This window comes from Balaenoptera ricei, chromosome 15 (assembly GCF_028023285.1).
Source record: "Balaenoptera ricei isolate mBalRic1 chromosome 15, mBalRic1.hap2, whole genome shotgun sequence".
NCBI classification, from domain to species: domain Eukaryota; kingdom Metazoa; phylum Chordata; class Mammalia; order Artiodactyla; family Balaenopteridae; genus Balaenoptera; species Balaenoptera ricei.
The window spans coordinates 46,934,338-46,947,571 of NC_082653.1; the positions used below are offsets into that span (position 1 = coordinate 46,934,338).

Consider the following 13,234-nt stretch of genomic DNA (forward strand, 5'->3'; position numbering starts at 1 on the left):
CTGGTTGGGGAATAAAATCCCACAAGCTGCGCAGCACGGCCAAAAAAAAAAAAAAAAAGAAAAAACATACTTGGAAACAAGACAAACTCACAAGACATTAAGCTCAGGAGAAGAAAGGCCGTGTCTCTGAGACGGCCGCTCTGGACCTGGTCTTCCACCACCACCCCCCAACCCCCCGAGTCTCCCCAGGAACGGGCTCCATCAGCTCGTGTCCAGCATCTCACGCTCTCCCTGGTGCCAGGTCGTCAGTCAGCCCCCAACTGTCCTGGCTGAGCCACGGCAGGGTTCGTCCTTGGCCGTCCCCCTCCCATCCACGCAGGCTAAATTCCCTGAGGCCCTGTAGACCCTTCTGCAGCCTGGCTCAAGGGGCTCCGCAGCTTTCCAAACTCTGCTGAACCCGTGAACACCGGCTCCCGAGCTGGGCCTGACCCTGCACGGTGGGCGGTGACCCCTGGAGCTTCTCATCCCTGTCCCCAGATGCAGTCCACTCCCCAGCCACAGAGAACAGCTCCGTTTCCTAGAAAAGTGTGGGCTTCCTTGGTCTGTTCTTGGGCTCCTAACAGCCCTTGCCCATCACCCTGCCCTCTGAGCCTGTCAAAATCCTGCCTGTCTTTTGAGGGTCATCTCGCACACCCCTCGGCTCCCTCCCTGTTTCTCCAGATGGCCTGGCTCCCTTTCCCGAAGGTCCGTACCCTCTGCCGTGTTCTTACTGCAGGCATCCCATTATGCCATTCCCCTGAAGGAGGGACCAAGTGGGATTTCTCTCTTTCCCTCCAGTGGATCTGGGCTGCTGCCTAATCCATAGAAGTGGATTAATACATATTTGTGGAGTTGACACAAATGACCATACAGTATTTTTAAAGGATGGAGTGGAGAAAGAAAACCAGAATTCTACAAGATGCTCCTAAATTCCCTGGGCAAATGTTGTGGTAGATATGTTTAATTAGATTACCTCCAGGACCTGGGTTAACTTTATGTAAGGACTTGAGATGCCTACATAAAACACTATGCAAAAGGCCTGAGATCAGACAGTTCAATCAACCAACCAACCAACCAACCACAAAACCTCACTTACAACTTATCACTTTTTTCAAATACGTTAATCATTGTTAAGAACGTAACTATTTCCTCAAACGACTAACTTGTACATGTTGAAACTTATTTAAAAAAATAAAAATTACTAACCCTTGTCCTCTGGTCCACGTTTTTGACTGGGAAAACTTCAGACAGCTTCACGACTACCTCTTCTTGGATAGAATTATCATGTCTTTTCAAGGTGGCAACACGCTGACCTGATGGTGTCCTCCATAAACCTGAGGCCGGTGCTTGTTCAAACCTGTGAAACAGAAACAGGAGACCCATTAGACGTGTGTCGCGCTGGGTGACTTACGCACCTCCCACATTGTTAAAGGCCCCCACAATCAAGCTAGTAGAAGACAGTTTATCCAGAAAAGTCTGGAACCTAATATATTCTGGGCTAAGGGAATTTCCAGAGTCCAGTACTTAGATGCAGTACTAAAAGGAACCAGGCCCACTTAGAAAAATGCGTTATATTCCAGGTCTGGGGCAGGAAATGCACCAGATGAGCCCGGAGCACCTTGTCGTTCCAGGAAGCAAGGAAGTTCTCAGACTTCTGAGTTGTGTGCAAAGGCCTTGAGGGTTCTCTTGAAGGGGTTCCCACTGGCCAAGGACAGGACAGTTTGAGAACCAAAAGGATAACGACTACCACAGACGGATACACAGCAAATATATAAAAATATAAGAGTTCGTTTGAAAAGTAAATTAAATAAGTAAATAAAAATTTAAAAATAATAAAAACCTTTGGATTCACAGGCCACAACACAGATGAATCTACAGACATTCTGCTAAGTGATATAAGCCAGTCACAGAAAGGCAAATACGGTACAATTCCACTTACATAAGATGCTTAGGGTAGTCAAATTCACAGAGACAGAGAGTAGTGTGGTGACTGCCAAGGGCTGGGGGAGGGAGGAATGGGGACTAGTTTAGTGGGCACAGAGCTCCAGTTTTGTGAGATGACAAAGTTTTAGAGATCTGCTGCACACCAATGTGAATGTACTTAACACTACTGAACTGTACAATTAAAATGGTTAAGATGGTAAATTTTACGTTTATGTATGTTTTTACCACAAAAATATAAACAAACCAACCTTTGGATGCTGCTAGGGCAACAACTCGTTATTCTGGAAACTGGTTAAGTAAAGGGATAGAATCAAGCATTCTTCCTGCCTCTGTGGTTGAAAAACAAATTTCAGAGTTACCAAGTAGTTGATGGGAAAAGTTTTTCCAACTAATAAATGCAGAAGAAAGAACTGAGTTAGAAAAGTCACCATTTTCTAAGTCCAAGTGAATGAAATGCATCTAGGAAAGGATCCTAATTTTGAGAAAACTGCATAATGGAAGCTTTATATCAGAGGCATCCGTCTGCCAACGCTCGAGCCCACAGCCCAGCCTTGGCAGCACGAACGGTGGGACGAGCAGACACCTGCCGCCTTAGGAGGTGGAGTAAGAAGGACCAGCACTGCCTCGGATGTCATTCTGCCAGAATAACCCGCCTGGAATGTAATCCTGGATCCGGGTCCAACCATCAGTTTACAGGGAAATCATTTGGATCCTGACTCAAACACAGCAAATACAGACTTTTTTTTGAGAAAGCCAAAGCAAACTGACAAGGACTAGGTAATAAAGAATTTTCTTAAATGGTAAGGTATTTAATCCTTGTACGTTAGAGATATAAGTATTTGTGAGAGAAAAATGTTGTCTGTTTTAAACTACTCAAGAAAAAAGTGTGGGTGAGGGAAGGAGATAAAATAAGACTGGCAAAATGTTGACAACTGTGGATCTGGGTGAGGGTACATGGGGTTTCATTATACTCATATCTGCTTTTGTGGATGTTTAAAAATTCCAACGTACAAGCTAAAAAAACAGTGTACTAATATCTGCAACTTACTTGGAAATGCATACAAATAACAGATTGGAACTGATGGATGGATGGATGGATGGATGGGTAATGGAGAGAGACAGATTTGGGAGTGTAATAAAATGTCAATGGTAGAATCTGGGTGGTGGGTATGTGGGTGTACAGTTCTTTTTACTTTTCTGTATGTTTGGAAATTTTCATAATAAAATGTGAAAAAAGTTAGTCTAGGTACAATCCAGAACCTTTTAAAATAAATCTTAATTGTTATAACCTTTGCCTGACCTAACCCTAATTTTTCCCAAGACTTGAATAAAGTGGGGGTGCATCACTGGAATCCTGGAACTTATTTAAACACTTCCCCAAATGATTCCAAGATTCCAGCCTGGTTTGGTAGAAAGCCCCTTCAGCAACTTGCCTCTCCTGGTGATGTCGAGATCCCACCGACATCATCAAGCCCCCAGTTCCTCTGTTCTGTTCTATGTGAATGAAGCAACCTCTGCATCTGTACTTGGGTTTGCAATAGATTTATTTCCCTCCTAGGAAAATGCACTCACAGGCCATCGGCAAATCCTAGTCCAGTCAGCAGGTATATTTCTCATAATGAGTAAATCAATTGTGTTTTTAGCCTGAAAGAATGTTTAGTTAGGTTGAATTAAATTTGAGAACAAGTTTAATGAGGATGAGTTAAACTAGTTAAGTTAGTTGGGATGGATTGAATTATCAGAGACCAGTCTCTCTGGTGACTGATACACATGATTTCTGCAGAAGTAAAGCCAAGGCAAGACTCGGGTTGCTAACACCTCTGCCAACTGTAACCATCCTTTGAGTCCTGGAGTGAAGGAAGTAGCTAAGGTTTCCTATAACTGTTATACCTGCTTCACAAAAGGAGGAAACCTATGGGGTCAAAAAGCAAATAAGCTTCTGGAGGAGGTCGAGCACTAGAACCTCTGACTTCTGAACAGCTAAACCAACACTTGGCAACAAGTACGGCTTGGGCCATGGCTGGCCTTGTGTGGAGTCCCGCCCCTGGTTCTACACAAACATACAGAATCAGAACATCTACACAGTGGTACAAAGGACTTAAAGGAGTTTTTTCCTCTTTTGTCCACTTCACTTTGGAAACTTTACAGTATCAATGTCACACAGAAGAAACAAAGTGTGATGTCAGCTAAATTATATACTCCTCTAATTAAAGATATGTAAAGCAATAGACTCTAAATAGTCTATAATTAACTTCATATACTTGGAATGGTTTCCAATGAGAAAACTGCAATTTAAGCAAATGTACCAGCATTTCCTAACTACAAATGATTTACAACAGATTGGTAATTTGACAAAAGTTTTAAATGCAGACAAAGTAATAAGTACCTTGAATTTTATTCTGAACATAAGCAGAATAAAATAAAGAGATTTCTACATACTATACTCCAAACACTATAAAGCTGACAATTGTTCAGCATTAGCTTGAGAGTACAATTGGGTGACTCCTAAGCTCATGGGTGGTCTCATTATGGTTTTCATATAAGATAAAGTGATTAAGTAATCACTTTTGTGTTAAAATATATTCTCCAGAAGGCAATAATGAACAAATTTTTAAAATCAACTGCCCCAAGTGACATGAATCATATTTTAAAAACTCATAATTGTCTAAAATAATGACTTGGTCCTCCACCTAATAATAGTAAACCTTTCATATGAAGGACTTTCAACATTTAATCCTTGATATAACAAAAATTAAAATTAATAATAATGATGACAGGAATGGTTTTGTTCTCTTTTAAGATGCTTCATTTTGTGATAGAGAATTCAGAAATCTTCACACTATCTTTCAGAGTATGCTATGGGGCAGGTGTCCCATTTTCCAGATGGGATTAAAGCAGAGACAGATGTCGCCTGCCGAGGTTTGGTCAGGGGCTCAAGCAGGGCCACAACCACACCAAACGTGGCTCTATTCACAGGCCTGCAGGAGTCCATGAGCTGTTAGAGCCTTCCCATTCCGCCCGGCTTAGAATTCTGTGACATCAATGTCATTAACAATTAAGGAACAAAAGTATCATTCTCTCCAAGTCTGTGTTTCTGGAATGACCAGATGACTGTTTCAGTCCAAGGGATATCACAAGGCAGAAGGGAATACCTCACTTAGGGGAATACCTAACAGCTCCTGGGTGCTAAGGGGCACAGGAGGTGGGAAAGCACAGAGGGCAGGGGGAGTGTGACGCCGGGATTAAAGCCTGTGAGACTATTGTAAATAGTGCCGCAATGAACACTGGGGTGCATGTGTCTTTTTGAATTATGGTTTTCTCTGGGAATATGCCCAGGAGTGGGATTGCTGGGGCATATGGTAGTTCTATTTTTAGTTTTTTAAGGAACCTCCATACTGTTCTCCACAGTGGCTGTATCAATTTACATTCCCACCAACAGTACAAGAGGGTTCCCTTTTCTCCACACCCTCTATAGCATTTATTATTTGTAGATTTTTTGATGATGGCTATTCTGACCAGTGTGAGGTGATACCTCATTGTAGTTTTTTTGTTTTTTTTTTTTTACTTATTTATTTATTTATGGCTGTGTTGGGTCTTCGTTTCTGTGCGAGGGCTTTCTCTAGTTGCGGCAAGTGGGGGCCACTCTTCATCGCGGTGCGCGGGCCTCTCACTACCGTGGCCTCTCTTGTTGCAGAGCACAGGCTCCAGACGCGCAGGCTCAGTAACTGTGGCACACGGGCCTAGTCGCTCCGCGGCATGTGGGATCTTCCCAGACCAGGGCTCAAACCCGTGTCCCCTGCATTGGCAGGCAGATTCTCAACCACTGCGCCACCAGGAAAGCCCCCTCATTGTAGTTTTGATTTGCATTTCTCTAATAATTAATAAAGATGTTGAGCGTCTTTTCATATGCCTCTTGGCCATCTGTATGTCTTCTTTGGAGAAATGTCTGTTTAGGTCTTCTGCCCATTTTCTGACTGGGTTGTTTGTTTTTTTGATATTGAGCTGCATGAGCTGTTTGTATATTTTGGAGATTAATCCTTTGTCCGTTGATTCATTTGCAAATATCTCCTCCCACCATTCTGAGGGTTGTCTTTCATCTTGTTTACGGTTTCCTTTGCTGTGCAAAAGGTTTGAAGTTTCATTAGGTCCCATTTGTTTATTTTTGTTTTTATTTCCATTAGTCTAGAAGGTGGGTCAAAAAAGATCTTGCTGTGATTTATGTCAAAGAGTGTTCTCCCTATGTTTTCCTCTAAGAGTTTTATAGTGTCCCATCTTACATTTAGGTCTTCAATCCATTTTGATGGATAAAGAAGATGTGGTACATATATACAATGGAACATTATTCGGCCATAAAAAGGAATGAAATGGGGTCATTTGTAGAGATGTGGATGGACCCAGAGACTGTCATACAGAGTACAGTAAGTCAGAAGGAGAAAAACAAATATCACATATTAACGCATATATGTGGAATCTAGAAAAATGGTACAGATGAACCAGTGTGCAAGGCAGAAATAGAAACACAGACGCAGAGAACAAATGTATGGACACCAAGGGGGGAAGGGGAGGTGGGATGAATTGGGAGGTTGGGATTAACATATATATACTAATGTGTATGGAATGGATAGCTAATGAGGGCCTGCTGTATGGCACAGGGAATGCTACTTCACTTTGCTGTGCGGTAGAAACTAATACAACACTGTAAAACAACTATACACCAATTAAAAAAATAATAAAATAAAATATGAGGAGCATAAAAAAAATAAAGAAATAAAGCCTGTGAGAAAGGACTGGCAGCTAAGACCTGACTGCTTGTCTCTCAAAGGTCAGGTAGACACCTGGGCCTTTTTCCGAGGCTAGAGAGGGAACCAGTGACAATCAGTGTGCACTGAACAGCATCCTGAGTCACGACACGGGGTAATTCTAATTGTAACAGAACACAACAGTGACATTATAATGGAACCATTCCTGACTTCTTTATCTGGCTTTAAAAAATGACTGTGGCAAAGAAACAGTTCCAAAGTCTCCAGATATTAATTTTAAAATTTGTGTTGGTCATAAAGAAGGATCATTTCTTCTGGAAGGCTGATTTATACATAACTGTAGATCAACAGTCATGTAAAAATGCAGCTTCTCATAATGGAAACCAATGCTCTATTTATGCATGTTGAGAAACTATAACAAACATTGGTGTAGTTGATGGAGATATCATATCTTATCACCCACAGTCACAGTTTGGCAGCCCAGGTTAAGAGAGTCACACGATGAATCATTTAGTCTAACAACTCAGTCTGCAAAGAGAATTATAAATGCATATATGCTTTTTATGCGACATACCACAACAGTGGTTTATGCCAAATAGTATATCAACAGACACACAAGGCAGTGAGAAAGAAGCCGGGGTCCAGCTGAAGAGCCTTACAGCACACAGTCACCAAATGACCACAGACTCTCCCCAGCCAGCTTCTTCCACGCCCCTGTAAAGGGTATTTTAAGACTGCCTTTTCTCACATCACATGATAAAAAACATGGAAGAGGATTTTCGTGCACTGCCCTTTACTGCCGTTAAGTTGAAAAGCTACTGACCCAGGAAGGTCATGTCTAGCATTCTCTGTAGTCTGGAGATCACAGCATGATGCAGAAGGGAATGTAAACACACTCAGGACTTGTGAACCTCACCTTGTGGTCTGTGGAATGGAGCCCTGAGATTAGCCAAGTTTTCTTGTGACAAGGTCCTTTTAGAGGCCATTACCCTGACTTCTCCTCATGCCCTGATGGGACCCAATACACACTGGATTTATGCTGAATTCTACTCCGAAAATCCCGTTATCCTTCCTGTTTATATCGTTACATAAAAGTGCCTGTGTGGCACGTGGAAGGGAGAGAAGACGAGGCCGGATGTTAGACAACCAGACCCGAAGCCCCTCTGGCTCTCCTGGCCAGTCAAGGCCCTTTCAGATGGCTGACCACACCTGAGCTGTCATTTGTTCTCTGCTGCAAAACGGTGGGGACCTACTTCATAAAGAGGAAACGCAGTCAGTCCCCAGAATAAAAATCAGGGTTAGGACACTGGTAACATTCACGTACCATGAATCAAGCACCTACCAGGGGCCAGCACTGGACAAACAATTACACACACTACACACCTGTAATTCTGCGAATTCAATTAAGAAGCCCAGATGCCACGAAGCTTCTGAGGCCATGCATGAGAAGACACCTAGAGTGCCGAGAAGGTGGGTGGAAGGATCGATTTCTATCTGATTTAGGAAGGACGTACAAGAATCATGGTTCGTATGCGCCAACCACCCTGCAAATGATTAACCCCCACTCGCTCACCCCAGCTTTCTAGCCATTTAAGGCACGTCCTCCGAGTGCTGCTCTAGAACTTGAGGAAGCAGAGTTAAACACTCATTCAAGCCTGCATGGCTGGGCCCCACCTCCAGACTCCTGATTCAGTGGATCTGGGGTGGAACCCGAGAACCTGCATTTCTAACAAGCTCCCATGGCTTGTCGATGCTGTTGGTGCAGGAACATACTTAGTGGTCTGTATCACTAGCATGACCTTGGAAATTTAGGAACCTATCTGGGGTTTGGACCTGCTAAGGACATCCCTCTAGATGGCGGCTTTGCTGGATAACCTGGGCGTTCACCAAGGTATGCTAACATGCCAGACAAAGCCTACCCATCTTCCCTCCCCCCAAGTAAGCCTAAAAATGTTGCTATGGGCAGGGGTTGAGTAGATATATCCAATTAACAATGAAAAACAGATACATTCACAAAGAAGTAGATGGTGAAGCCACAGTTAAATTGATGCTACAAGTGCCCGGCACAGTGCTGATCATGTGGACCAGCGTTTCGAGACCCTTATCTGGGAACAAGGGCTGACCCACCACAGCAGCAACTTGACGACAGTCATACCTGACTTGCTTTTCGTCGCTGCCATCCCCAGGGGAGAGTCTGGGGATCTGGTGAAGGACAGCTGCTTCACAGGCGTCAAGGTCTTTTCTCAGAATGTCACTGTGATTACAGAGCCTATAAAATAAAACAGGTGCTGCAGGAGATGTTTATTTAAGCACAGACGGCCAGCTTCTAGAATCTATGGTGGTTCCTCATGGTTTATTGAAATACATCTGTAATATAATCTAGACATAAAAACGCAGCAACTAGACTGTCTCTCGACAAAGATGTAAAACGGGGTGGTTTGAAAAACTTGTTTGTGTGTATGTGGCAGTATTAAATCCATCAGAGGAAGTAGCTTTTAACCCTTTGAAGACTTTAATGATGTTCAAATCCACAGCTGTGCAATCTCATTCCACATGCCACCTGACTGATAGGAATGCCAGATAATCTTAACAGCAGAAAAGGCTAATTTTACATTGTCAATCATAACAAAGTTAGAGCTCCTCAACTCACATGAAATTTACTTAAATTGTCACTGCTAAGAAATTGAAAACTGCTGACTGAAGTACAGGTTATGTCCTCTATTTCTGAATGTAGAAAAATGACTATTATTTCTCCATTCAGATCCCACTGCAACAGTTTCTTTATTCTTAGTAAGAACAGGAAGGAGTGGAAAGAGGGATTTAGCCCTCATCATCTATTTGCAGTCTACGGGGGGACTGGTGGAGTGTTAACAATCTGGCCACTGTTTTAGGTTAGGTCTGTCATAGGGTCACAACAGCCTCCAAAGAGATTGGTTAGTAACTTCCTTGAAAAAAAAAATGTTTGCATGATTCTAAAAAGCTATGGGAGAAGATATCAAAGACAAAACAGTATTTCTCCTTTAAAGGAACTGATCGCGCGTGTAGTTGGGAAGATTCAATACATACCCCAAAAGGAAAATGAAGCAACTTATAAACCAATGTTCATTAGCAAAGTACTACTAATTTGTAATTAGTGCAAAGGTTGATTAAGTTACTAGATCTATTCAATGGCCATGTGCCCGATGATGCAAGGATGAAAAAGACCTGCTCTGCCTGTACACTGGAGGTACGGGCCCACCCCCACTCTGGAGCAGGTTTCTACCCTGGGCAGGAGATAGAAATGGGCCCCCAGATTCAAGCCCTGTTCTCGACTCCGGACCACCCTGTCGGCACTCCAGCTCCTTGCCAAGTCCCGAGCTCCTGTCTAAATGCTAAGCCTGGAGTCTTCGTCCCTATGGGCCAGACCCTGTTGGGTCCTTCACTCCTGAGCTCTGCTGCCCCACACCTCCTGGACTCCTGGCCAGTGGGACTTACAGCACCTATGGATACCTGCTTTTCCTAAGGCAAAATCTGGGTCCTGATTCTCTCTGGAAGGCTTTATCTTGTCGCCAACCAATTCACAGAATGAGACTGAGGCAGGAGACAGATGGGCCCCACCCCCGCAGGGTAAACAGCTGGAGTTCGTTCCCTGTGGACCAATACTCCAAGATGAAAATAGCAGGACAATCGAGAGAAGAGGCTGGGCCCTGCCCAGATAAAAGACCACATATTTCTCATTCTCGAAGTCAAAGAGACCTGCCCGACTAGAAAGCTCCTTGGAGGTCAAAAGGAGAGTGATGCCAACCTACCCATAGGCCTCTTCGCTGGCATCCATCTTGGCTGAGAGATGCACGTCCACATGGCAGGACCCTGAGATATACCAAATATGGACTCAGAATCAGGCAAATCAAAATGACTGGCCAAAAGAAACCCGGAAGAAATGCCCCATATAAGTGATTCAACCTACCACAAGGGCACGACTCTCTCTGAGAGTCCACACGTACTGTACCCTTTTTCTCCTAATAAACACTTTACTTGTTTCACTACCTTCTGTCTTTGTGGGAATTCTTTTCTGCAAAGCTGAAGGGCCAGGGCCTTGTCAATGACCACTGGTCTAGTGACTAGGATTCAGCACTCTCACTGCTGTGACCCGACCTCAATCTCTGGCTGGGAACCAAAACCCTGTTCAAGCCGCTGCAGGCTGAGGCCACCGGAGATCAAGACCTGCCCTCAAGAAGAGGAAGATACGCCGATTTCAGAGCAGTAAAGGAGTGCACAAGGGGAAGACAATCAGGAAGTGGGAGGAAGACCTTCTGCCAGGCAGGATGCAGATGGAGGGGAGATGATAGCTGAAGCCAAGGAGCCACAAGGCAAAGGCGATGGGAAATGCCAGGGTGAGAGAGGTGTGGGGACCAGCAAGGAGATGAGTCTGGCCAGGTGGGGACTGCAGTTGGTGGTGATGGGATAGTAAAGGGAAATAAAATTCGGTATAAAACTCTGGCGAGGCAACAGAGATAAACCTTGTGGATTTTGGAGCCATGGCTGGTTTCCTAGCAGCTGTGCCTGGATGGGGTTGGTGAGGGACAGACTGGCCAGGGGACTGACCCTGTGCTCTGGGTGGCCGGGGAGGAGCACGCAGGTGTGAGCGCAGTGGGAGAGGACCCAAGCACCCATGGCTGGTGGGCTGAGGATGCTAAAAGCTGGGGCACATGCCAACCTCAAAGGGCCAGTCACCCTAGGCTCCCACTGAGGAATGTGTGTCTCAGTGAGGCTACATCTTTCCAGTTTTTGAGAAGCTGGAAATTCACAATTACTAGTTTTATTTTTATATGCCATCTCCCAAATTTTAAAATGGGGCAACTATTCAAAAGAAAGTTAAATACTGTGCTTGACAAACAGGGGCTCTCTGCGGGCTTGGGGTCTCCAGCTTACAATGCCGCTAGACACACTTCCCGACCAGGTGGTAAACCCCGAGCAAGGGCTGTGGCTTCCGTACCTCCTCCCAAACCCAAGTACAGCAGGGAACTCGGCAGACACTGGTTAATGCTGCTGTGCTAAGGAGGGGTGGGGGGAGCCTCCAGGGATGAGCATTTTATCTCTGCCATTCTCAGGAAAGATGAGAAGAGAAAGCCGATCCGCAGTTTGATTACTGTTATAAACCCCCTACAGACAATGCTCCCTGATGCCAGCATCCGCGCCCACCCCCCGAACCCCTGATACCACCACGGTGGGGCCAGTGCTCCATCACACGCCAAACGCCTTCGTTCTTTCCTAGTCTGATTGGTCCAAACGTCAGGCCTGCTTAGACCAGCTCCCCCCACGTTTGTCTGGGAGCTTCTCCGACTGCCTCCTTCACAGGGATCTTTCTCATCCCTGAATTCCTCTAGCACAACGCAGACCGCATCCTACTTTGTACTGCTCTCCAGTTATGCCATCTGCCAAGTCTTCTCAACATGATCAGAAGCCTGTTGAGAACAGCAATTGGACTTGTGATTTCACAGGATGCTGAAGACACACTTAAAGACACTGTGTGTTGAATGACAGGCCAAGACTTAAACCCAGATTAGGGAATTCATGACACGCCTGTTGTCACAGCCTGTTTTTACACGTTGGTGTCACACCAGTCTGGGGCTTCCAGGGCTTGGCAACGAGTGATCAACAAGACAGTGATCAATTAGACGGCCGCAAGCACTGTCCCCATGGAGCTACGGCCGACGCCAGATTAACTCTGAACCTTGATGAGTTGGTCTGTGTTGAGATTTCTAACAGTTATCTCCCCATGGGATAGACTTTAGTTTGCAAAATATCCATCAATCCTTTGCTTAAAATAACTCTTAAATAATTCACAGTGTACTGAGCTAAAGATTAAAAGACTATGTGTTATGAAAATACTATTTTAGAATTCAAGACCCCAATTTGTTTCATGTCTTCTATTTGCATTCCTACCAAAATACTTCAGCTGGAAGGGCAATGGCCTGACAGCCCATGTCCAGTCTCCCCCGGAGAATATGTGGCCTGGCACCAAGGCACTGGGCCCTACCATCCGGTTGTTTCCTGTGAAGTCTGGCAAGTGGACAAACCTGCTGGACGACAAGCAATCGCTAGAAACACAAACGGCACTTTAAAATATTTTATTTTATCCAATAATAGTTAAGCATACAATAAATAAAATTAGTTTTTGGCTAAATTTAAAGTAATTACTTTTTAAAAATAATTAATTAATTAATTTTTGGCTGCGTTGGGTCTTTGTTGCTGCACGCGGGCTTTCTCCAGTTGCGGGGAGCGGGGGCTACTCTTCGTTGCGGTGCGCGGGCTTCTCATTGCGGTGGCTTCTCTTGTTGTGGAGCACGGGCTCTAGCGCGCACAGGCTTCAGTAGTTGTGGCACTCGGGCTCAGTAGTTGTGGCTCGCGGGCTCTAGAGTGCAAGCTCAGTAGTTGTGGCGCATGGGCTTACTTGCTCCGCGGCATGTGGGATCTTCCCGGACCAGGGCTCGAACCCGTGTCCCCCCTCATTGGCAGGCGGATTCTTAACCACTGCGCCACGAGGGAAGCCCATAAAGTAATTACTTTCT

At 44.8% G+C, this 13,234-nt stretch overlaps 1 protein-coding gene across 3 annotated transcripts in view; it reads right to left on the reverse strand.

Moving 5' to 3' along the window:
- Nucleotides 1-13,234, reverse strand: part of KIZ (kizuna centrosomal protein) — a 113,661-nt gene that overhangs the window by 34,900 nt on the left and 65,527 nt on the right. For 2 of the 3 annotated variants that reach the window (XM_059898639.1, XM_059898636.1), the window contains exons 7-8: nt 8,839-8,952; nt 1,186-1,336 (exon numbers count right to left, since the gene is read on the reverse strand). In XM_059898639.1, coding sequence (XP_059754622.1) covers nt 1,186-1,336; nt 8,839-8,952 — 265 coding nt within the window. The remainder of the gene's footprint in view (nt 1-1,185; nt 1,337-8,838; nt 8,953-13,234) is intronic. The other variant, XM_059898638.1, reaches the window with a different exon arrangement.